Source organism: Phasianus colchicus, chromosome 12 (assembly GCF_987193195.1).
Source record: "Phasianus colchicus chromosome 12, bPhaCol1.hap1.1, whole genome shotgun sequence".
In the NCBI taxonomy this organism is placed as follows: domain Eukaryota; kingdom Metazoa; phylum Chordata; class Aves; order Galliformes; family Phasianidae; genus Phasianus; species Phasianus colchicus.
This window is the reverse complement of record NC_143447.1, coordinates 4,158,445-4,181,501: the sequence shown is the minus strand read 5'-3', so window position 1 is coordinate 4,181,501 and position 23,057 is coordinate 4,158,445. Positions and strand designations below refer to the sequence as shown.

General features: G+C 38.1%; 1 protein-coding gene across 3 annotated transcripts in view; it reads right to left on the bottom strand.

The window, feature by feature from the left end:
* Positions 1-1,452: 1,452 nt before the first annotated feature.
* The window catches only part of TBC1D2B (TBC1 domain family member 2B), a 31,264-nt gene continuing 9,659 nt past the window's right edge, over positions 1,453-23,057 (bottom strand). The window contains exons 3-15 of one of the 3 annotated variants that reach the window (XR_016470272.1): positions 22,569-22,734; positions 19,144-19,301; positions 17,980-18,206; positions 16,622-17,014; positions 15,271-15,381; positions 14,389-14,582; positions 13,248-13,742; positions 11,509-11,626; positions 10,666-10,851; positions 9,264-9,385; positions 6,118-6,355; positions 2,293-2,398; positions 1,453-1,965 (exon numbers count right to left, since the gene is read on the bottom strand). Coding sequence is in view for 2 of the 3 variants with exons in the window: in XM_090148699.1 (XP_090004825.1) it covers positions 6,160-6,355; positions 9,264-9,385; positions 10,666-10,851; positions 11,509-11,626; positions 13,248-13,742; positions 14,389-14,582; positions 15,271-15,381; positions 16,622-17,014; positions 17,980-18,206; positions 19,144-19,301; positions 22,569-22,734 (2,366 nt within the window). In the remaining variant the exon portion in view is untranslated. Of the gene's footprint in view, positions 2,399-2,435; positions 6,356-9,263; positions 9,386-10,665; positions 10,852-11,508; positions 11,627-13,247; positions 13,743-14,388; positions 14,583-15,270; positions 15,382-16,621; positions 17,015-17,979; positions 18,207-19,143; positions 19,302-22,568; positions 22,735-23,057 lie in introns of those variants that run through there. The other 2 variants (XM_090148699.1, XM_031616382.2) reach the window with 2 other exon arrangements.

Sequence of the window (23,057 nt, the reverse complement as noted above, 5' to 3'; positions counted from 1 at the left end):
AACTGTGCTCCTGTTCCCCAGCCCAGGAGTTCCACCCAGCTCTCCCAACTCAAAAAATCAGTGGCTGCATCTGATAACTGAGAGGGTGGAGGACAGGAAATGGTAGAGGTTTCAAAGGCCACCAGTAGAATTCATAAACAGAAGAACCTTAATTCCTCATCTTTAGTTCCACAATGTGATATGATTACATTAAAGTTACATCAATACTTCTACAAAATTATCTGAGAAAGAGGCACACAAGGAAGGACGCAAATCATCCTGACAGGTGGAAATCACTTTTCAAGTCTCTACACCCTCATTTCAATTTAGTTTCTACTCGTCAGCCCTACAAAGTCTCCAAAAACACAAAGGCAGACTGAATCTCCTTCACAATCTACATCCATGGGATTTACAAGCCAAAAACACAGGTTCTGTACAAATAAGCAACTGCTCTTAGAAGTTGTTCGGACACCTTTAGAACATTTTAACTCAGATTTCTTTGCAATGTTTCTGGCAATCAAGGCAAAAGAGTAAGAAGGAAAATTCAAAGCTAAGTAGCTTTCAAAGCAGACAACACAAGCAACCTGGTAAGTCACTGAAAACTGCAGACAAACGCTGCAGTGTCTGCTAACCAGTCCTCTTCCACAAGTGATGGAGAAGGAAGCCCATACCTTAAGTTTCCAAGGGGAATTTTCATGGGTAAATACCAAAAATCACCACCTGCATTTATAAGAACAGCTCAATAGCCTACTTCACAATTTAAACAGAAATCATGGCACCTGAAGACATCGCTGAGTCAGTTTATCAGCTCAAACATGAAGTCTTAGTGGCAACTCACTGAAAAAACATGAAACTGCTTTATACTTACATAAAGTACTCCCTGCTTGAAACACACCGGCAGGATGCAGTCGTTCAAGACGGAGCATCTGAATTAAGGCCAAAGTCCCTGGATTTTCCCATCTGTATTGTAGTACTGAACGTTTAAATTACCTATTCACTTCTCTACAACAGCCTAGAATCGCACAGGGTAAAGAACAGCCAATCTTCTTATTAAATAGCTGGTTGTTCGTGGTTTTTATTGTTGGTTTTTGTTTTTTTTTTTTAATTTCACATTTATCATTTAGTTCTGAGTTTTGCTCTCATCTAATCCTTTATTTGAAAACCTAGTCATGTTGACAGAGCACTGTTGGCCATCAGTTAAACATATATAATTGGAGAGGAGTATAGCTTCTACTGCATTATATCACAACAGAAAACACCACTCTACTAACTTCTTTGTGACTGAACCTTTTGCCTTCTTTTCCAGGGGGAAAGCTTCCAAGGCAGAGCACACCCTTCCTTTTCATTATCTGAATGAATATATTTCGTCGCCTTCATGTGTGGGAAATCTCCAAGCATCAGCACTACTTGGACTCTGCTTCCAGTGAGGTCAAGGAGCTGAAGATAAGGAAGCTATGTTTAGCACTCCTGGAACTCCCCCAGAGCGAACACCTGATAGACTGTAATACAGCACCAGCAGACTTCAGCATGTTCTCTGCACTTCTGAGGGGCTCAGAACAGAGGGTGAGATTCTGCATATATGGACTCACTTCAGAGCAGACCAACTGTGTTTATCCTTTCTAATGAATTCGTTAGCAATAAGATATTTAACAACATTTAGCAGCTATATCCATCATCTGGACTCACATCTTTGTTGCAATTCCGCTGAGAACAAATGTGTTAACTCAGCTCCAAGGAGGAAACAGGAGCCTCAGCTGTTCTTTAACAGCTGCCTGTACAACATATTTAACATGAGTAGGTTGCATTAAGTGTCCAAGTGAGACCTTGTTCCCCATGCAGAATTTTCTCTTTATTCCTCAGACTTAAACCTTCAGTACAGAGGACAAGAGGTTCTTAGGCCACAGTCATAGTCTGCCTCAGCTGCCACTCTATCCTGCTTTGAAATCCTTAGATTTCCAGCTGTGCCAATATCTACTTGTAACTTGCCTGTAGAAGAGAGAGAGAACTGTATGAACTATTCACTTCTAATATGGAAGATCTCCTTCAACATGCAGTTAAAAATAATATCCCAAGTCTTATTTCCCATTTTTCAAGACAGCTGAAATTACACACTCAGCAACTGAAGGCTTTAGTAAGATGGGAACTGACATTCTGCTAAAGAGGCTGTGTCAGGAGATAGCATACAAATACTCAGATTTCTTAGAAAGTCTGTTCCCTGTAAGCACTCATGAGAATTTCATCTCCCCTCTTTCCCCCCCCACTTTCCCAAAGACACCAAGGGCACCAATCACAAATGTACCCAGTCAGCATCACCTGCATGCCATATCTTCTTGTTTCTCTATAGATTCTCTGAAATCACGTTATCAGACAAAAAGCCTTGCTTGGGATTTGTTCTGGTGGCACCTGCAATTATTTCCATCTGCCCGGGGAAAAGAAAAAAGAACTAGAACAAGCTGTAATGCAAAGTAAACTATTTATTTATTTTACATCAATCTTTATGAAAATAACATCACTCATGTTTTGTGATTCAAATTTCTTGTACCGCGTATTGCTCATTTTCAACATGGCACTTAAGGAAAGGTTCTCCAAAACAGCTATGCAATTTCAAAGTGACTCAACACTCATTTCTCACCTTAGTATGACTGAACATACAACTCAATTTATCAAATTTAGGACAATTCATTCATTCTTGATGTCATAATGAACAAAAATATTTCCCTTTCTGCTGAAATATCTCACCACGTTTACGAAGATTGAGGGCAAAAGAAGAATCTGTCACAAAAGACACCTAAAGGGCAACCAAATACTCTATTGATTACATACCTGGTAAAAAAAAAATAATCTGGTAACAGCTTATGATAGACACATATGCAGGTAAAGCTGAAATACTGTGCAGTCTTAACAGCTAGAGGTATTGTGCACCAACATTCTGGCTATTTAACAGAAGATAACAGAACATTTTAAAACAAGTAATCAGAATTTTCGCTGGAGAGTCATGTATAAGCATACAGAGATGGAGAAATATTCCACAGTATGCAAATGAGCAGTTTGGTTTACGTAACATACTGGGAATCATGCATAAGAAACTCAATGCACAGAAGTGCATGATCTTCAATTTAAAAAAAAAAAGAACAACAAAAACACATTCTCTACAGTCTTTATTTGCATTAACAAGTCCACTTTCTAAGTGGCTGCTAGGAATGTTAAATCCTCAGACTGTTTTGGAAGATTTCCCCTCTGTTGTGAACACTTCATATCTACACAACTCAGCTTCTGCAGGCTGACAAGTCTCACTGTACTTTTGCTCTGTTCATTTGGTTCAAATACTGGTTGTCTATCTTGTGTAGCCCCAACTGTAGCTACTGCTCAAAGCTGCCAGATTAAGCACAACTAGAAAACTAGGATTTGCCTGAAGTCATCTGTAACAGCAAGGTAAGCTTCCTGCTATATGCATTGCTTTTCTGTTCTATGTCGATTTCTAGCAGTCATTGCTTAGATGCATCTTTCAATTTTATTTTATTTTTTTTACATTTTAACTAAGGATTCTTAACCAGAGGAAGTCAATAGCTTGCTTGGCACTTCAGTAAATGAACACCAACTCATTTTATAATGCTAACACCAACTCATTTCAACAGCTAACAAAATACCCAGAGACAACATGATTTGCATCATTTCCTACTATTCAGGTAGGAGATTCACATAACGGAATAAGAAACAGAGCTACTTTGTTCCACCATACAATCCATTAATAATTTGTATAAAGAATCACAATAATACAATTTACAGTTCAGCACAAATGTGAAAAAGTGGCCCTGCAATACTGCAGGTCACATTTTGTCATCTGCAGAACCTCCTGAACAGTTCCCTAAAGTTAGTTTTAGCTTCACAGCCTGAAGACTTCAATGAATTCTGCATGAAAATGTCTTAAGCCATAGAACCAGTTCCTAGTGCAGATACACATCTAAAGTCTTCACCTCTGCATTTCAACTGTTGCCACTAGAAGGAAGATCTTCAGCTTAGAAAAAAATTCATTTAATACACGACAATAAGATGAAAACAGAAAAAAAATACTGGACATTACAGACTCATTTAGAGACCAGCTCTTTCCAAAAACAGTATAAGTAGAAAATTAGAAAAGCTGGTCCCATTTTTCTATTCAAATACTGATTGTAAGTAAAAAGAATACAGTACATGCAATAATAATATGAAAAAACCCTGCCTAACAAATTCAAGTAAACAACCAAGAGTAACTAGGAAAAAAGAAAACCTACCCTTTACAATAGACAAGACAAGGTAGGGGTCATTTTAGAAGACACATGACATACAAGTCAAGATGATTCTACCATGTGCCCTCACTGGCAAGGATTTGCTGGCTAATTGAAGTTATGTAGGAAGAGGCATACATTATCTGTCAAAGTAAAACCTGCAAGTTACGTTCACCTCGTTGATTAAATATTTCCCTCCCAGATAAACTGACTAATAATATGTTTTAGAGAAGGCTATAAATACATTCACAAGGAAAAAAAAAAGTGCTGTGAAACAGATGCAAGATTTCTCTCCAAACACGTTAAACTTTTTAGAATCATCACAAGAAGACACCTGCCAGAGAAATCCCACCTGCTCTCAGGAAACTGAAAGAGATGAAGCAGAAGCTTCATGCATTTGGACTGCTCCTGACCACTGGTTTTTGGTTTGTTTTGCCAATTAACCACTCCTTCCCAGAGCTGAGCAATTTGCTGGCTAGTGTTCGAATGATAGTTTTATCACAATCTATCCTGAGCCAACATCTAAGCCAATCTAACATTACTAAGATTCAACAGCTCAAGAAAGAGCACTGCAGGAGTACAGAGAAAAGCCAATTAAAAACAAACAACAAAACACACCAGAAAAACCCACACATCTACATAGGAACTCTTTCTCATTGTCAGAACCGTTTAAGAATACAGCTAGTGATGAAATGAGAAAGAATGGCCTCCAGTCACATTTTCACAGGTGCTCCAAATCCTTCTGAAGAGCTGTCTTAAAGCACGAGCACACAGTGCTCACAGAAAACCAGAGCAGATTAAGAAAATACTGCATTTTTTTGCTGGAAAAAAGTCTTGAATTTGTATGCACGTGCTGTGGCCTTTAGGGTTCTTTGATTAACACTTGTTTTTTGAATGCCATCTTTATCACTGTTACAGGTTGGTTATATGTTCATGCAGAAAGAATGCTGTGTCTCTTTAAAGATCATGACTCTGTCCTACTTTAAGACCTAAATAGAATGATTTAAATTCAAAATAATGAAAAAAATACTAATTCAGTATTAACAGATACTCCTGCAGAAAGCTCTGTTCTTCTTCCCTAATAGCTGGGTTTTGGTTGTGGCTTTGTTTTTTTTTTTGAAAGATAACAACCAGAAAAAAAGAGAATAGAAATCAAACTGAATAGAATTTGTTCAATTAAATCTTTTGTAATAACATTAATCTTCAGCAACACACCTGCTCAGAAAAGCATATATGATATTTCATATCACTCTGTAGTAGTATACATTGAACATTCAATGACAAATAAGGACTTATCTTACACTTAAGTACTTAAAGTCTTCTGCTGGATGATCCATTCCACGTCACTTCAGGAAAAGATAAAGGAACGTAAAAGTCCTTCTCATGCTTCAAGCCATTCTTTTCTAGTTGTGACCAAAAATTGTTTTTTTTTTTTTTGCCCAAGGACAAAACAATAGAAGTCATTTATTAAGCCAACCTGAAACTGAGAAATAAGATGTTTTCCCACATTGAACTCGCACTATAAAAAAACATGATTACAATCACACAAATGCAGAAGCCTAGCAGTGAACATAGTAAACACCATGCAGACTTTTCTTACTATTGTTTCACATACAGACAACTAAAAGGGTGCTGCAGGAAAACAACTGTCAACAGTTTCAACAAATTCAGCTATTTGACTAAATGAAGAAATACAATAAGTGCCCTACATACAATTCCATGAACATAAACGTAAACAAAAGTGTTTGGCCTCCATAAAACAACACATTTCTGAAAGTGCTGGGGCTTGGAAATCTGTCCTGCATATTTCCGAAAGCAATTAGTTTACATTCTGCTTGATAGGATTAATAAGAAGTTTTGGACGTTAACTCACTTGGCTCACGGATTCCAAAAAAAAAGTTTACATTGAGAAGTTTCAACTATCCTCCTCATCATCACTAATAAGGTCTCTTTTTTCTACGCAGGTCTCTCGTTCACGCAGAAAATCCTCACGAATGGCTTCAAGTTCATTGAGCTCAAGACGCACTTTCTCCAGGTGATAGGTCCTCCGGTTCCTGATCTGACGTAATGGAAAAGGATTCAGGTCTCCAAAAGCGATGCCAGTCAGTTTCCTGTGAGATTATGCAACATATAAGATAATCATTCATATTTACAATTTTTTAAAATCAGTTTTGTACTTCATTTGTATCCGTGCCGAGCATATAACTGCCATCTCTGCTTTCCTTCACATACCTCACAGATCTCAGATATTATCAGTATTGAAGGAAAGTTCAGGAAAGCACTCAGTTTTAAAGTTACTGCGGGTGGTAAAGTGTTCTCAAATGCTCATCGGTTCTCAAAGCCACCTACAAATTCTATGCAGTGCTACAGCAATAATAGCTCTTGACAACACTGAACAGATGTAAGCTTGGCTAATCAGAACTTCATCATCTGGGCTGAATATATAGCACATCCTGTCACTCAATTATAGGCTGGAAAGCTCATTCAACCCCAGGACAGTCAGCTCTCCAGCTATCCAGGATAAAGAAACAGTGAAGGAGATCTAATGAAGCCTGGAAACAGCAAAGATGAAAACAAGCATAGCACAAAACATGTTTAAGCCAAACTGTGATAGATCTCAGGAGTTACTCTTGCAGAGATCTCTGAGTCGCTGTCAGTCAAGCCTCACATGAAAATATGCACCTCTTTGTGTATCATGCCATCTCATCCCATCATTCAGCCCCAGAAAACTACTAACTGAACTGCCTAATCAGTCCAAACAGAGTTAACTTGGTCATTACTGTTGATCTGCAAATAAACAAGTTCTCAGTACTCTTACTGAGTTCTTCTTAGTTCTTACTGAGGGGAAAAAGAGCTGGTATTTCACTTACTCTAATTTAACCGTCAGCAGAATTTAATACTAAGAAAATTGGAGAGTTTAAGAGTAAGCTCTCCCTAGGCATGTATTTCTCAGTAAGCAAGAACTATTTTTCACTACCTATGAACAGAATGTACTCAACAGCTTGCCTGCCTTCTCAACGTGCTAAGGGACAACATGCAGTTGTAGAAAACCTAGGCAGATGCACAGCCCTCCCCCAGATGTGATGCCCTATCACTTTCAGTATGGTCACACACACTTTTGTGCAGTTTTTTCCACTAGAGACCTTAAACTTAGAAACACCATGCAAAATGATTTTCTAACTCATTGAGAACATACATTAATTCTACGTATAGAGGTCTTCCTGAATTTCAGGCCTACCATACCATTTTTTGTCCATCCCAGTATCAGCCAATTCTACATGTTTCTGGACTGTTTGAATTCTGATGCTGTAAAACTTGTACAAGAAACGGTAGAATAAGAAACCAGGTGGTTTGAGTCATGCCTTATTTTACAATAAGATCATACAAATCAGTTCAGGCAAGTTTATATCCCCTAGGTGGCACCACAGCACCAACAATTTAAAATCCCAAGAAGTTACACATTTACAGACTGGCATAGAGTGTATTGAGTGTATTTCTACCATAAACACTTCTGATGCACTGAATTCTGTCCTTACCTGAATCTGCCAGAAATTAGAATAGGGAAGGATTGCTTCAACTTGGTAATACCAGAGATCTCACATAGCAACATTAAAAATTCTTTAAATAAGATATTTTAACACATATTTTACACAGGAGAGATATATCATTAAGTGCTATACATAGTTGTATGAGGAAAGGAGAGCCAAATCTGAAGCTCTGATTAAGCATCTAAACATGGCTTCCTCCTTCTCATACCTTTTCCAACTTAAATTTCTCATGGTGCTGCTGCAGTACACATTATACACATGTTCTTAAAATATCAGAGGGGAAAAAAAAACAAAAACAGTTTCATTTATTGTTTTAAGAAAAAAAAGAAGAGTACATGCTCCCTCCTCCCAAAACCAAGCACATATTTGTCATTTCCAGATTTGCAATCACAGTCAACATTTTGCTAGTCACCAATGCCTGAGTACAGTGACTGCTCAGCATTTTTCACACCAAAGGGTGAATGTTAACATAGAAAGCACCATGCTACTTCTTGCAGGTGTTTCAGCAGAGAAAGCAGCAGTTCTTAATCCAGACTTTGACCATTTAAACCAGGTGGAGAACATTTTCCCTGCATCAGTCCCTGCAATCATTTTTCAGGATAGAATACAATTACTCCTTTTCAATTTGCCTCAAGAAAATAGCTCCAGCAAATAGTAAATAACTCTTGGAATAGGAGTTCAATTATAAGCCTAATTATATATGGAATTTATTACTGCAAAAACAAACAGCTCAGATTCAAATATATTAATTTTGTACAGAATTCAGAATCAGTCTGTCCCAATACCTATGCCAAATATACTTTCAGACATTAAATCAGCCCCAGTATAACTTAATCTGCTGCTCTGCAGTCTTGAAACGAGGAACTAAAAATGTTCAACCCTCATTTACATTCACCTTAGATCCCGTGCAAAGATTGAGATATAGCAGAGTATTTAACTTGTATTTCATCTCTGCTTCAAACTACATGCTAAAATTAGCTGAAGTCACATGGCATTAGCCTACACATTAGTACTTCTTGATTGATTTAGTTCTGGTAGAACCCAGCTCAGGTTTTTAAATACTTGTACAAAGGACAGGTTTTTATTTATTGTAAAACATTTTCTGACTTGAGTTGTGTCCATAATGCAAGGTGAGACATTTTGCTGACATATGAACTTCTTAAATTTTTCTACCATGCTACACCTGCTAAATAATACCTAATGTGGCAAAGTCATCACAATCATTCCCCCAAAAAACTACCATCCATCACTTCTAATTTTGCCTCCTCTCATTTCTGCAGCATGAAACAGTCATTCACACATTATCTTAATAAGATGCTAGATCAATTACTCATGAGAAATCTTAGTCATTAGCTGTCTCTCCAGTTCTCCGTATCAAAAGTAAGACATAGATTAAATAAATAAATTACACAGCAAACTTGTTCCATGCCCCACCACAAGCCTTTTGGTTGCACAGGTGTGAGTTACCCACCTAGCATCAACGACAGTACGTGTGAAATATCGAAGGTACTTGAAAATGGACATTGAGTCTTGCAATTTTAAGATTTCTTCTTCTTTGTACTTAAAAAATGCCAGGGCAAATCTGAATATTACCTGATAAAAACAAAGAGAACATTGAGAGCACTCCGTTATTTGAAACAACCAACTCTCATTGCTATCTATTATAAATTCCAAAGAAAAGTGTTACTTCTCCTACAGCCTGCATTTGAACTAACTGTCCATACTTGCCTGTCTCTCTTCCCTGTCATTTCCAAAAGCTGCCAAGGCACTTCTGTCGGTAGGCTGTAACCAATACAAGCTGTTCTGGAGTTCAACCCAAAATACAATATTGGATTTACAGTACACAAACTCTGTGAAGTTTTGATTTCCTAATTCACTTGTAGACCAAAGACTGCTGAACACACCTATAAAGTTACTTCACAGATAAAATTAAGTTTTGTCTATTATCTAACAGCTGTCATTTTCACAGCATGTAGGGAGACTGATGCTGGAAGAAGTTGATACCAGGTTGTCAACCAAATTAGGCATAAGGTGAAAAAGCATTACTTCATTCTAGAAAGACTTCCTAAGTTTGGAACTTTGTCAGTCTGTGCCTGGCTGCCTTCACAAAATGCCATGGTGCTTCAAACCTATTTGAACAAACACTCAACCCAAATCCCAAATCTAAGATGCATCTAACTGCATCTTAGAACACTCAGATGAAGTCAACAGTAAGAAACATGCATTTTTTGTCTACTTATTTGATATATCTGCTGCTGTATCCAACATCTGCTTTGATGCTCTTACTGCATTTGAATCCCACAATCTACCTGCACTGATTTCATTTCAGTGCAATTCCACAAGCACAAAACACGTGAAAGTTGTTACAACCTCATTCTCTCAATTTGTGCTCAGAGCTCAGACAGTAATTTACTGGTCAACAGTAATTTAGATCTCAGCAGAAACAAAGCAAATAGTTGCTGCAAAGAAAGCCTAATCATTAGCATTTGCTTACAGCTCATTTTCACATCTTTTGAATACTTCCAACTTACTGCTCCTTCACTTCAGCTTTCACAGAAATTCCCACTTTCACATAATCCCCATAAACTGATAACCAGTACTGTCTGAGGTTTTGTTCTTCAGTGGTACAAAGCAGTAGGTGGGCAAAGGAAATCTGCATTTAGAATCCCTCCGTGTATCTCAAGTAGAATTTGCAAAACTTAGGAAAAAAAAAGCATTTTGACTATTTATGCACATTTCCTCCCTTCTTCCTACAAGTGATTGTTAACCAACAGGATTCCTATGAAACCACCATCTTTCACACCCTATTCTTGGTTACAGGACAGTACCTTGTCACTATGTAGCAACTGAAAAACCCAGCTGGTTCAGCTCACCTTTGGTCCCTCATATAGGAATGAGTCCCAGATCTTGAAAAGGATGTCACTAACCACACTGTCCACGAATACCACAAGAAACCAGTTGAAAGTTATAAGAGTATAGTCAACTTTGTACTGTTCAAAATGAGCATGCAGACGTGGAAGTTTCTCACTCATTAAGTCCTTGAACACTCGCTGATCAACCTAAAAGAGTAGACAAACATGATGTTATTGACGCTATATTTATCAATGTACATGTGATTCAACACAAGGTCAGTTTTTCAAGAGCTCAACAGGAGCCCCAGGACTGTCTAAGCTATTTCCACCCAGTCCATACACTGCTGTCACAACATACACTTCCCTTGCTGATGCAACTTTTTGCTTCTTAATCCATCCCATCTCTCAGAGGATTCCTCACACTCATACCTTGTGTTGCCACCACAAGGCACCACTGCTGTGTTGGCACATAAGCACAAGAGCAGAGAAGAAGCTAGGAGAGATGGAGGAAGGAGGAAGTAACACTCAGAGCACCAACTGGAAGCAGAGGAGCACTACAGTACATGCTGCTCACAGTACTGTGCTACACAGTATTCTCACCCCCGAATCTCCTGGAAAGCCCACAGCTCCCCCCTAGTTCTAAGGAAAGAAACAATCAGTTTAGTTGACAATTAAAAGATGGGCTACAAACAAGAGCTCCAATCAAGTTAGTGTACAGTCACTTCAATGCTACTCTTGCACTTGGTGCCTAGAACTCACTTTTCAACTACTCACATCTCCCCTAGAAGGGGCATCAAACAGTTCTAGAACAGCTTCTGACTGGCAGCAGTCTACAGTCAGGTGTTATTTTGGTAGAGCACATACCTGAGATCCCAGCAGTGTCTTAGTATAATAATCACGAGGCATAAAGACTTCCACTATTGTTACCAGACACCAAAAAGCATCCTCCTGTTCCAAGTACAGAAGGGCAATTGCTACCAATCTGAAAATAGAGTTTATTTGGAGAAAATCATAATAAACACCAGAAAATCCATTAACAACAATTACACTACAGCCTTTCTTTCTGTTCAGCAGACATAAATGAATTAACTGGATTTAATGCAGTGTGAGATGAAGCAAGGAGATGTCTTCTCAGCCAAGCTAAGCACTTTTATTCAGTTCAGTAACAGAACCGAACTTTTTTCCAAGAACTAAGGCAAAGTAATTAGAAGTCTGAACGTCCTAAACCTTCTGTTCTGATCCACAGGCTTTATTTCCTTACTGAAGAAGAGAAGACAGGTCCCTACATTTCACACACAAAATTGATTTAAAATTTAGAACAATCATTTGTTGTAAGTTTACTTTATATCCGCCATGCTAAATTTAAATAATGTTTTCATCTTAAGACTTAATTTTCCAAGACTAAACTTTTTCTAAGAATTTCCTAAAGCATGAGAACAAAAGGACTGAAGAAAAGCAGCATCATTGGTTTCCTGTTTCCAGTGAGTACTATGACAGAAAAGAAGAAATCTATGGAAAGGCCTTGTGTTATGGATAGTTGTTTGAATATGAAACATTACCTCAAATGTATTTTACCAAGTCAACTTGTGTTACTGCTGCACACGAGAGGAACTGCAATACATATTGCTCCTGATGTTACACAGCTTAACAACAACATCACACACTTCCCAGTCTTAAGGGAATCAAGCAAGGAATTAATATGTAATTTGCTCTTAACTTCTTTAAGTATACCCAAGAGCTTAATTATTTTTCTTAATTTCTCTTTTCTGAAACATCCATAAATTAAATAAGTAGAGGGGAGGAAACAAAGCAAGTGCATCCACTGTTCTACAGTTTGCACGACTACTTTTGGGCAATGTTATACAAAAAGTAACAAAGCAGACCAGACAAACAGAGAAATGACTTAAAAAGTTCCATGGTGCAACTTGAAAACAGTTCCTCCAAAATAAAGTAAATAAATAAGAAATACCAAGTCCTAGGGCAGGGAGAGCAGCTTTTTAAATACTTTTCTTTGGGTCTGTAGTGTGTCTGAACCCTTCCTCAGTGCAAATCTCAAGCAATGCTGCCCTAGATAAAAAGTCTCTTACCCTACTCTGGAACAAATCAGTGCACAAGCTAACATCTGTGGAGTTATACCAAGGGGACGAGAGCAGCATGTTATACTAACATACCTGTTTCAATTAACACCTTCTCTCATTACAGATTTCAAAGTACCGAAACTATTTCAGCAAACTCCAATTGCAATGATGTTATGCTTCAAATATTTTCTAGCTTTCTAATACCAGAACTGCCCATAAAATGATTATTGCAAATTTAACTGAAGACATCCCACACTAAAGTAGCACATTTTCTATCAGTTAATACCAGTTCCAATTCTTTTGATTCTTTCTTTCTGATTTTTACAAATTTTGTGATCCAAGTCTTCTTTTTTTGTTTTGTTAAAAAAAACGTAATTGGTTTTTAAAATATTGCAAATCATGAACGTAGAAAGCACAAAGAAAACTGCTGTCCAAAAACCTCTTCCTATGCATGTGATTTGAAACTGCACGGCTAAGGAGCACTTTCATCACACACTGATAACTTCAAGTTCACAAAAACCTTACCTGTTGAGCCCTTGGCAATATCCTATATCAGGATTTCTCCAAGAAAAGGCCAGCAGCACATTTCGCAGCTTCTGGATCCCTTCAGATGTGGGAGAAGAATAATGTTTGTTGTTTGGCAAAGTTCTCAGTAGATCCAACTCGATCTGTTTAGATGCAGGATTCTGTTTTTCTAGGGCGCTTTGAAGCAAGGTTTGGAAGTACTCGGGAACAGTGCTGTCCTTGAATTTTTTAACATGGAGATTGACACACCATTTCCACACCTTGGAACGATGTTCGTGTGGAATTCCAGATCGAATAAGATTCTTCAGTTCTGCACAGCGCATCATCTCTCTGTTCATTGTACTTGCAAGATAGTTTTCCCATTTTACCCCTGTGGAGATCTCCCGATTTTCACTGAGAGAAAGAGATCTCAGGTCCAAAGCTCGAGATTTTGCTACTAATTTCTCTTCCTCATCATCCTCTGGGACTGTCTGGAAACCATATATGTCATACTCACTGAAAGGGAGGGAAAGAAAACAAAAAACAAACACAGAACGGCTCCTAAAGATGTGTTCAGCAGTCCCAAAACTCCCAAATTCCTACCCTAGTCTTATTTATATTACTTCTCATGCCGCTCCCCCAAGTTTTAAGAAGTTTTAATGAACAGCTATTATTTGAATATTTTCTAAAGGTCTATCTTTTATTTAATATTTTAAAATCCAAAACTAAAAAAGTTCCCATATTGCAATATATAGCACTACACAGATTAAGTAATTTAAGGACAGGGTCAAGTCCAAGTCAGTTCATCCCTCTAGCAGCTATACAACAGTCGAGTCTAAATTTCATACCTTATCTCAAATTAAGAAGAGAGTTTATTTATGTGTCCAAAAGGATTTAAATGATTAACTTATTATTTGTGATTGAAAATGCGTTAAAAATCCCAAATCCTGCAAACACACCCCTGCTTGTCTGTTCCCTAGTGTCTGAACCAGGCCCACTGGTCAAGATACAACCGTTTTCTGAGGTACAATATGTGACCCACGTAAGTGCAAGATGCTCTAGCTGCCAATGACAGTACTTCCTTTGTTAATACAAATGATAATGACATGGTCACAAAATAATTTTCATTCCTGTTCATAAACATTTCTTTTAGTAAAATTACCTGACCAGGTGTGGTTTGAAAAATGCTTGTTCTGGCTGTTCACTGGTTTCTGCTTTCAAGGCATCTTCTAGTAACTGGGTGATAACTTCACGAGCAGGGCTCTGCTCCTCAGAGCAAACAGGAGTTTTCACTTCTTGAAGCAAGATCAAGTATTTACTTTCTATCTGACAGAGTTTGGCCTCCAAGCTAGTATACTGCAGGGAACAACATGTAGTATTTAAGGCATGTCTTCTGGAATTCAGTTTGCGCTACATATCTTTTAAAATAAGTTTCTTCTGTTTGTTTATATGTTGCTTAGAAACTTTTAAGTCAAGAACAGTCATGGCTTCCTGAGAAACAGAAGCACATCCTACCAAACCTTAGCTACAGGTATCCTGTCTCAGCTATGGACACGTGCATGCTTTCTTATCTCTAGGCAGTGGAAAACTTTGTCATTTACATGCAGCTTCTCTACACTTAAATTCTGCTTCACAGAAACAGACTTCCAAAATTACTGTAACATTGATCCTGCATGCTCTGAAGGAGAAAGCTCTAGTTGGTGATGTATCATCAAAACGAAACACGTCAAACACAACCATGTTCTTTCATACATATTCTGCTTCTGCCATAATTGAAGTTACTGCTACTGTTTTAAGAAGTGCATGTGCTTGTGTGCATAAGTTATTAAAATGATGCACTTCTTAACACTGTTTTCAAGTCCACCACTTTTTTCAAGAATCCATTCAGAAAGATCGGTCTGTAAATCTGGGATTCTGTCACTTTAACACATTTGAACTGCTTCACTTCTTCTCTAGAAACATAACCATGTAACAGATTTACAACTAACTTTTTGAAAACTGCTTTAGACATCGCCAAAACGAGAACATGCTTTGTGAGTCTGACCTTTGCCTGCCATTCTCTCTCTCTTGCTTCTGCATTTCTTCGTAGAGCAGAAAGTTCCAAAATCTCCTTATTTAAAAATTTATTCTGGGTCTTATAACCCTGAAGACTGTCCTGTTGATAAAAGAAAGCAAACTGGATTTTTAATAAAGGTATCTTACAGATAGCAAATGCCTGCCAGAGAAAGCATACCTCAAAACAAAGATCAAACAGCTACTAATAGGTATACTAATAGCTACTAAAATCATTAGGATCAAATCAGCTGTTATCTTCAGTTTTCACAGAAGTCAAACACACAAGGCTAGATATGAGCATGGAGCCTTGCACAACAGAAGGCAGCTGGTGACTGCTTGCAGTCAAGAGGCAGGAGCAGCCCTGCCATGCTGCTCCACTGGGCAGGAGAACAGCAACATGCACATTGAGCATGCCAGGGGGTCATGGTGCTGCTTGTCAGCCAGAAGCACATGCAGTAGAAGAAACAGGGGCAAACATCCCTTGGGTTTTGGTTACCCTCACCAGTCCTCAGTCAAAGAACAAGTTTGATGTTTGCCTTCACATAGAAATATAAAACAATAAGAATTCCTCAGCTGACCCATGTGGCTCCAGGTTACAAATGTTACCTATGAAACTTGTGGCTATGGGATGAGGGACCATCTCAACACTGCACAGTATCTGAAAGCTCTGCTTCCCACTAACACTGATTTCTACAGTTTCCATTTTGTTTTCTAAAATTTCCCAGGCTCATATACAGGAATTAAGTCTTTTTACGTACTTTATGCCTCATATTCCAAATGACTTGGAACTTTAATCTATTTGGAACAGAACATTAACCCAAAGGCAAGTAAGCACATTAAAGCAAAATGAGTAACTTGAGTAACTCCATTAAGAACCTCTGATACATTCATTGAGGTTGGTTGGAGGAATAAAGTGCACGGGTAATACAATTAGCAGTACAGGTTCTTATGCTCTTCTCTTCTCTTTTACCCTCTTACGTACCACATGCTCTTTATTTCCTCACTTTTGATTCTTTTTGATGGTTTTCCTCCACGCTAGTATTTTCCTCTTACCCTTACTTCTTTTCCTGCTCCTTTGATTCTCACATCACTCCTCCTCCACACCAATGATTAATTACCAAAGTATGAGACATTGTACTACAGCTGTACAGACCAGCTCAAAGCATAGAAGTTGCCAGACAACAGTTCAAAGCGTAGATTCCAAGCAGAGAAAGCCTCAGGTGATGAGCATCTTGGAGAAATGCTGAAGTGAACTCCCCAAACCACACAGCAGACTAGCAAGTAGTTTGTATAGGCAGCAGAGATTTCCCTATCCATCAAGACAGAGACATTGCTCTTACTTTTAGCCTGTCCAGTTCCTGTAGTTCCTTATTAACACAAGTGGCCACGGGAGAATTTACTGATCCACTTGGGGAGGATGAATTGTCCTCACATTCGCTGAGTTGGCGAGACAGTTTCATGATGACTTCATCTTTAGCTTGAATCGTTTCCATCAGCATACCCAGCTGCTCATTGAGTTCTCCGACTTTACATTTCAGATTCTTTACTTCCTGCTGAAGACTATCTTTTTCCAAATTTAACTTTTCAAGCTGGTTGTTGAGACCCAAAATCTGGTCATCTTTTTGGTGCAACAGCTCTAATTTGTCTTTGGGAACCCCTTCACAAAGACGGCTTGCAAAGTATTTATCATATTGGGAAGATCGGACTGTTTGCTGCAGAAGGCGCACAAGCTCCTGAGAATAAAAACAGCAGCAACAAAACAAAATGAATTGAAAAAAACAAACAAACAAACAGAAAGCTGAATTTATAACAACTCAGAAATTTAATACCAAGCAAGAGAAATCTTTGAGATGTTTAGGTTCTTGGAGGTTTAACTACGGTACAGATATGGGAAAAATAACTAAAAGCTCGCTTCTCTACCACAGATGATTCGGAGAAGATATGAAGGAGGAAAAAAGCATGTGCTACTTGGCTAAATAGACAGTCTTGGCAGGTTTGTTTAGAAATACCTTGAACAAAACCAAGTAATTAACTCGTTTGCCACAAGGGAAAAAAAGAAACCTCTGTGGTCTTCACAGAAGACGGCACTGACACCTTGCAACTTTTAAATGTTTATTGCTTAGGTTTTTTTTTGTTTTTTAACGTACCCAATATTTCTACCATTTCTGTCTTCCATCCCATCATTAAAATTAAAAGTACAAGCATTGTTGTTCAGGGGAACACTCAGATCCAGGACCATTACAACATTTATTCACTACCACGAAAGATGCTCACAGATCCAGAGGTATACACACATAAAAGCAGTTATGCTGAAAACTCTGCTTGCACCCTTGTTGGCATGAAATTCTGCTAAGTCTTTCAAAAAAAATAACAGTTTTCTGTACACAAGATCTGATTATCTGCCAGGATCTTCCTAGACTCTGCAACAACTACATTCAGAGAGTAAGAGAGTAAGAGACATAAATAAAACAAGTTAATGAACACTGTACAAATGACAGATTTGTTCAGAGATCTAATCTTCAACAGATGTAAAACTTGGTCTTTGTTTAGGGCTTTCTGTAAACAAAGGTTCATTTAGCATCATTATTTTCTAACAACCAACTAGCTCTTTATGTATTTAGATGGCCATAAAGGGTAAGCTAACAATTACCAGCCAGATTCAATTGCATCTGAGCACTTTGTCTGAAAGCTTAATTACCTTTTGGCTCAGAAGATCTTTCTTCAGCTTTTCCAACTCTTCTTGCTGGCTCTGATACTTCAATTGCAGCTCAGAGACTAGTTTGTTGCCATTACCAGAATACCACTCAGTTGGAGAAGAGTCACTGCTGTTCCGGTTTTTGCTTGATCCAATCATGTCTTTCAAAGGGCGTCTCGTTTTTTGTGGAATGCGGCCAAAATCAAATGGGAAAGCTGAACTAGTCAGTCCTGCACAAAAGAATTCCTTCTAGTTCAGTTCACTTAATTAAAAGGCATTCCTAAGCATTCAAATTTCCTTTAAAAATACGTTCATTGAAATTAGACTCTTAACTACATTTAAATAGCTCAATACAACAGTGTTAAACTGCTTTCCCATTTGCTTCCTTCAGAAGGAAGAATGCATAACTCACTCTCCCAATTCTCTCAGAACAATTTCACTCAAATATATATTTGTGAAATAAAACATGAACAGAACTTTGCTTCATTACAGAAAATAAAAGGCACTCCCAACTGTAGCAAACTTAAATAATTATCTGCTTAGAAGTAATCACAGCCCATTGTTCTTTTAAGATGCATTCAGTGTAGTTTTGCCTCTCTTTGCAGAACCACACAAGAATTATTAGAGAGAAATATGCTTTCTAACGGATGAAATCAATTGGATTTCCTTAACAGCTGAAGTTCCCCTCAGGAACTGTACATACACCCTCACAACAAGACTCCAAACACTGGCAACATGCAAGAACCAGTTGTGATATTCATAAGCTACCAGTGCATCTATGCCCCTTTTCCCCACTTCATCAGCAGGTCAGTATCATAAACGTGTGTTAGGGTCTAAAAGTCAATCTACTTCAATGGGTGACAGAAATGAGTAACCAAAAGCCCCAACTTTTCCCTTTATCCTGCAATTCTGCACCCCAAGTGACAGAAGCAGAGAAAGAGCCTGAAACAACGGGAAACGAGTCCTTGTGTGTTCTGTTCTATCTGAATGGCTGGAGACTCCCAAATACATCATACCAAAGTTATTTTTAAAATACTTCACAGAACCCTGGATATGGTTTGTGAAGAAATGACAAGTTTTCACTTATTTTCTGGAGATACAGATACCACAATGAACTACACGAAAGGAGCAAAGGCATGAGCTCTTCTCCCTTCCTCCCACATTTACCTTTATTTCCTTCTGCCAGGTGCTTCCTCTTTTCTTCCAGGGCCATGGAGTCCTCCAAGTCTTTTGGAGTTGCATCCAGCAGCTCCCACTCTTCACTTGTATAAAATACGCTCCTGCGGTTTTCATTATTTCCTTTTCTTAAAGAGGACATGGAATTCCTGTGAAAAACACAGCAGAAAAAGTAGGAAAAGATTTCTCTACTATGTATTCATTTCATAAAGTGGTTTTTCAAGACAATCATTGCTGTTGAAACAATGCAAATGATAAATAAGCCCAGAGACATAATCAAAACCAAATAAAGGCTCAAAGAAAACAAAGCATATCCTGTTAAACAACACCTGCTACCAACTGCTGGACATTTCAAGACAGAATTTTTTTTTTTTTTTACTATAAGTTAATATTTTGGAAAGGTCTTTTGAATCATCCTCTGTTCTACCCTTGTTATGGCAGAGAGAAAAAAAAGATGAATTAAAGATTTAGAAGCAGCATCTCTTTTACTGATTGGTTATTTCAGCTCAGAATTTTAGGAAAATGGCCAAGTATTAAACAGACTAGCATGCAATCAAAATGCATGTATGTTATTGTATCATATTCTGTATTAACATCAAACTCAGGATCATCCAAGGGACCTGCTGTTGTAGCTGCTGATGACAGACTCCTTAGAAGTTTGCCTTCCTGAGGTGGAACGTTGCCAAGACATTCATCTGCAAGAACATTTCAGATTCAACCTCTAAATTCCAAACAAATAATTCCATATAAAGAACAATTTTTTCAGAAACAAGATGTGATTCCCCTACCCAGCTTCCCCCACAACAATCATGCTGTCAGAAACATCCACAATTATGTAAGAAACATAGTACTAGCACTGCATAGCATCATCATGTCTTTCTTCAATTAAAGAGGATTCCACATCAATCCACGTGAACCAGCCCAGTCTTTTAGATAAAAAGCCAGAAAGAGATATGTTTGGTATCTCCATGTTTGATACACAGCTGTTAGAGTCAGAACCCCACAAAGATGCTTTCACTTTGCCAGCCCCATTCTCTCCTCTTACTGTGCAAGCTGTAGGCAGAAAGTAAGCTGTACTGCACCTCTGTGATCAGTTTGTGATCCAGTCCCACCTGTGATCAGATGACAAATATTCTGCCAGGCCGAAAATGAACTCTAGGCTAATTGTTACACAGTGCCTAATTCCTACAGTCTGGTTAACTGATTAACTACCACGTACAAGTCAAAAAATAATTCTGAATTATTAGTTATTAATAAAATTATTTTAACAACAAATTTGAACAAGTGACAGACAGTGAGTGAAACAACACCTTCAATTTTCTTCCAGCCTTCTTAGCAAAAAAGATCACAATTTCTGTTAGGGGCAAGAATTCCCTTTTTATTGTTTACAGTCAATAGATCAAATTAGGTGATGATCAACATATAACCCAGGGCACCTTCAATTACAATCAGCTGGCATCTCTCCAGCTATTCTCTGAAGAGTGCTTACAGTGCAAGCCTCCAGCTGCCTGTTCCGCTCTTGGTCAGCTTCTGTATATAAAACATGTCCAAACACCACCTTTGAAAGAAGCTTGAAGAATCACAAGAAACAAGTCATATGACTCCCAGGAAACCTTCAAAAACTGCTGTTACACCCAGGAATAATCACAGCTGAAGCTGTAAAACTCTGGCACAGCTTCTGGCACAGCAGCAAACTGGCACAGCTTCATTGTGTTCTATTAAATTAAAGCTAATTGAATTTACAATAAGAAAACAACACACGTTTATATTCCTGTGCACACCATGACAAGTATAATCTATTTAAAACTTGAACATATGATCTACTGATTCTGTATTTCTAAATGTTTGGTTATAAGTTGTATTTTCTGATTATACAACTTGAGGTTATTACAGATCAGTATACTTTCAATTCTGTATTTTACACCAACAAGAGATGCAAGAAAGTGAGAGCTTTAAAATGAAAAAATGCAGAGTTGAATGTTTGTGTATGCCAATTAGTACTTGAAAAAAGATTCTTAAAAAGAAGAAAACCACCATTCAGCTTTAGGTACTGTAAGTATACATACAGCTTAACTCAAAGACACATCTCTCACCTTCTTCCAATTATTAGTTTATTGCTGCTACTTAGGATGTAAATGCTATAGCAATAGCTTCTCAAGCAAACACATCATAAATGCACTCAGGAGCAAAGGTAAGTCTGTCAGTAAGACACATATTAGGTACTTAAGTACACCCTCCTAGCAATGTAGGAAACTGGCTGTATCAGAGATGCCTCAATTCATTCTCTTATGCTGGGGTTAAAACTAGTGACTATCAATAGCATACACACATCTTCTGAAGGGGATTGGACAAAAAAAAAAATCAAAAGAAACAAACGACGCAGTATGAAAAAGCTTCAGTGGCATTTTCTGACATACTTATTTCCACAGATCTGCATGGACTCCAAACTGTTAGGATCACAGCCATACAGAAAAAGGCCAACACTTTGATGTTGTGCTAGAACATCTGCTGGGCCACTGCCATGATGAGCAACACCCTCCAAACAAAAGGGCTTCCCAACCCAACGTCTGCTGACAGCCTTTCTGTTGTGTTAAAAAGAAACAGCACAACACACCAACCAGGCAACACTGAAAAGCTTACCCTGACTCTGCCCTTCTAGCTAGACTTCCTCAAAGAATATCTGCAATTCAGAAAAAACAAAATCAAGAAGAAAGTTTCAAAATACCAGACATACTCTTAAAATTATCCTATCTAACAGAAATTGCTTCATGGAATTTTCCTTGTATAGTGATCAAATTTAAAGTTCTACCACAGCAAAGTGTCTATGCAAACCCAAGCAGACACACAAGACTATGAACTGAAACACTGAAGCAGGTCAAATAGTGACAGGTCATCTTTACTAGAACTTAAAGGGTGGTCTATACAGCCACTTAAAATTAAAAAAAAAAAAAAAAAGTGCACCACTTTATGACCTTTTAGATCTCCATGCTCAACAGGTAAGCTTCAAAAGGGCTTAACCCCACAACACCAATAAAGCAAACAACATTCCTGGGAGCTTAAGAGGAACATGGTCTAGTTACCAAAGCCACAGCTCAGCTTTATGAATTGCTCTGTAATACTACTGTAATGTCCTTTGAGTAGATGCAGAAGGCTCACCTGTGTTGGCAAAGCAAAGTGTAAAAACAATCAAGGAAGTCACAAGCAGGAGAGGTGAAAACCACTAGGACTGCTTTCCTTAGAACAATTAATAAAGATTGAACACTTAGAGTGAGAAGGTAAAATGTGCTTTTGCTGTTGTTCAGAAGGAACCTACCACACACTCAGGAATTCAAACTACATTCATTTAAAACTGATAGGATTTAAGAAAGAAAACTTCCTCTTTCAGCAACTATCATTCTCCCACATCATCAACTTACTTGAGTTCAGTGCTCCATTGTTTAAGTGAGAAATTGATGGCACTTGGTTGGACTGGCGCAGGCTGGGAAGCTGCTTGCTCCCCTACTAGGTCTGTAGGAGAAGTCTCCACAGCTAGGATATTTCTAGCTCTCTCTGCTGAAGCATTTTGGCTGGGGATACTCAAATCTATTAAAAAAGACAAAGAAAAAATGGGAAAAAAAAAAAGGAAAACTTTCAGTAAGTAGAAGAACAGCAGAAGTAATACATTACTGAATTATGAGCATAGAATCACTAGGGGTGGGGGAGAAGAAATCCAAAACCACATCACATGTCTGCAATGTTTCTTTCCTGAAACAGTCAAAATCAATGTAATCTATCACAAGCATAATAAGGCACATAAGATGAAATGAATGTAACCTAACAGGTAACTAACTTATTTGCCATCTTATCTGCTGCAGGCATTGAAGGCCAGGTTAGATGAGGTCCTGGGCAACTTGGTCTAGTTCCTG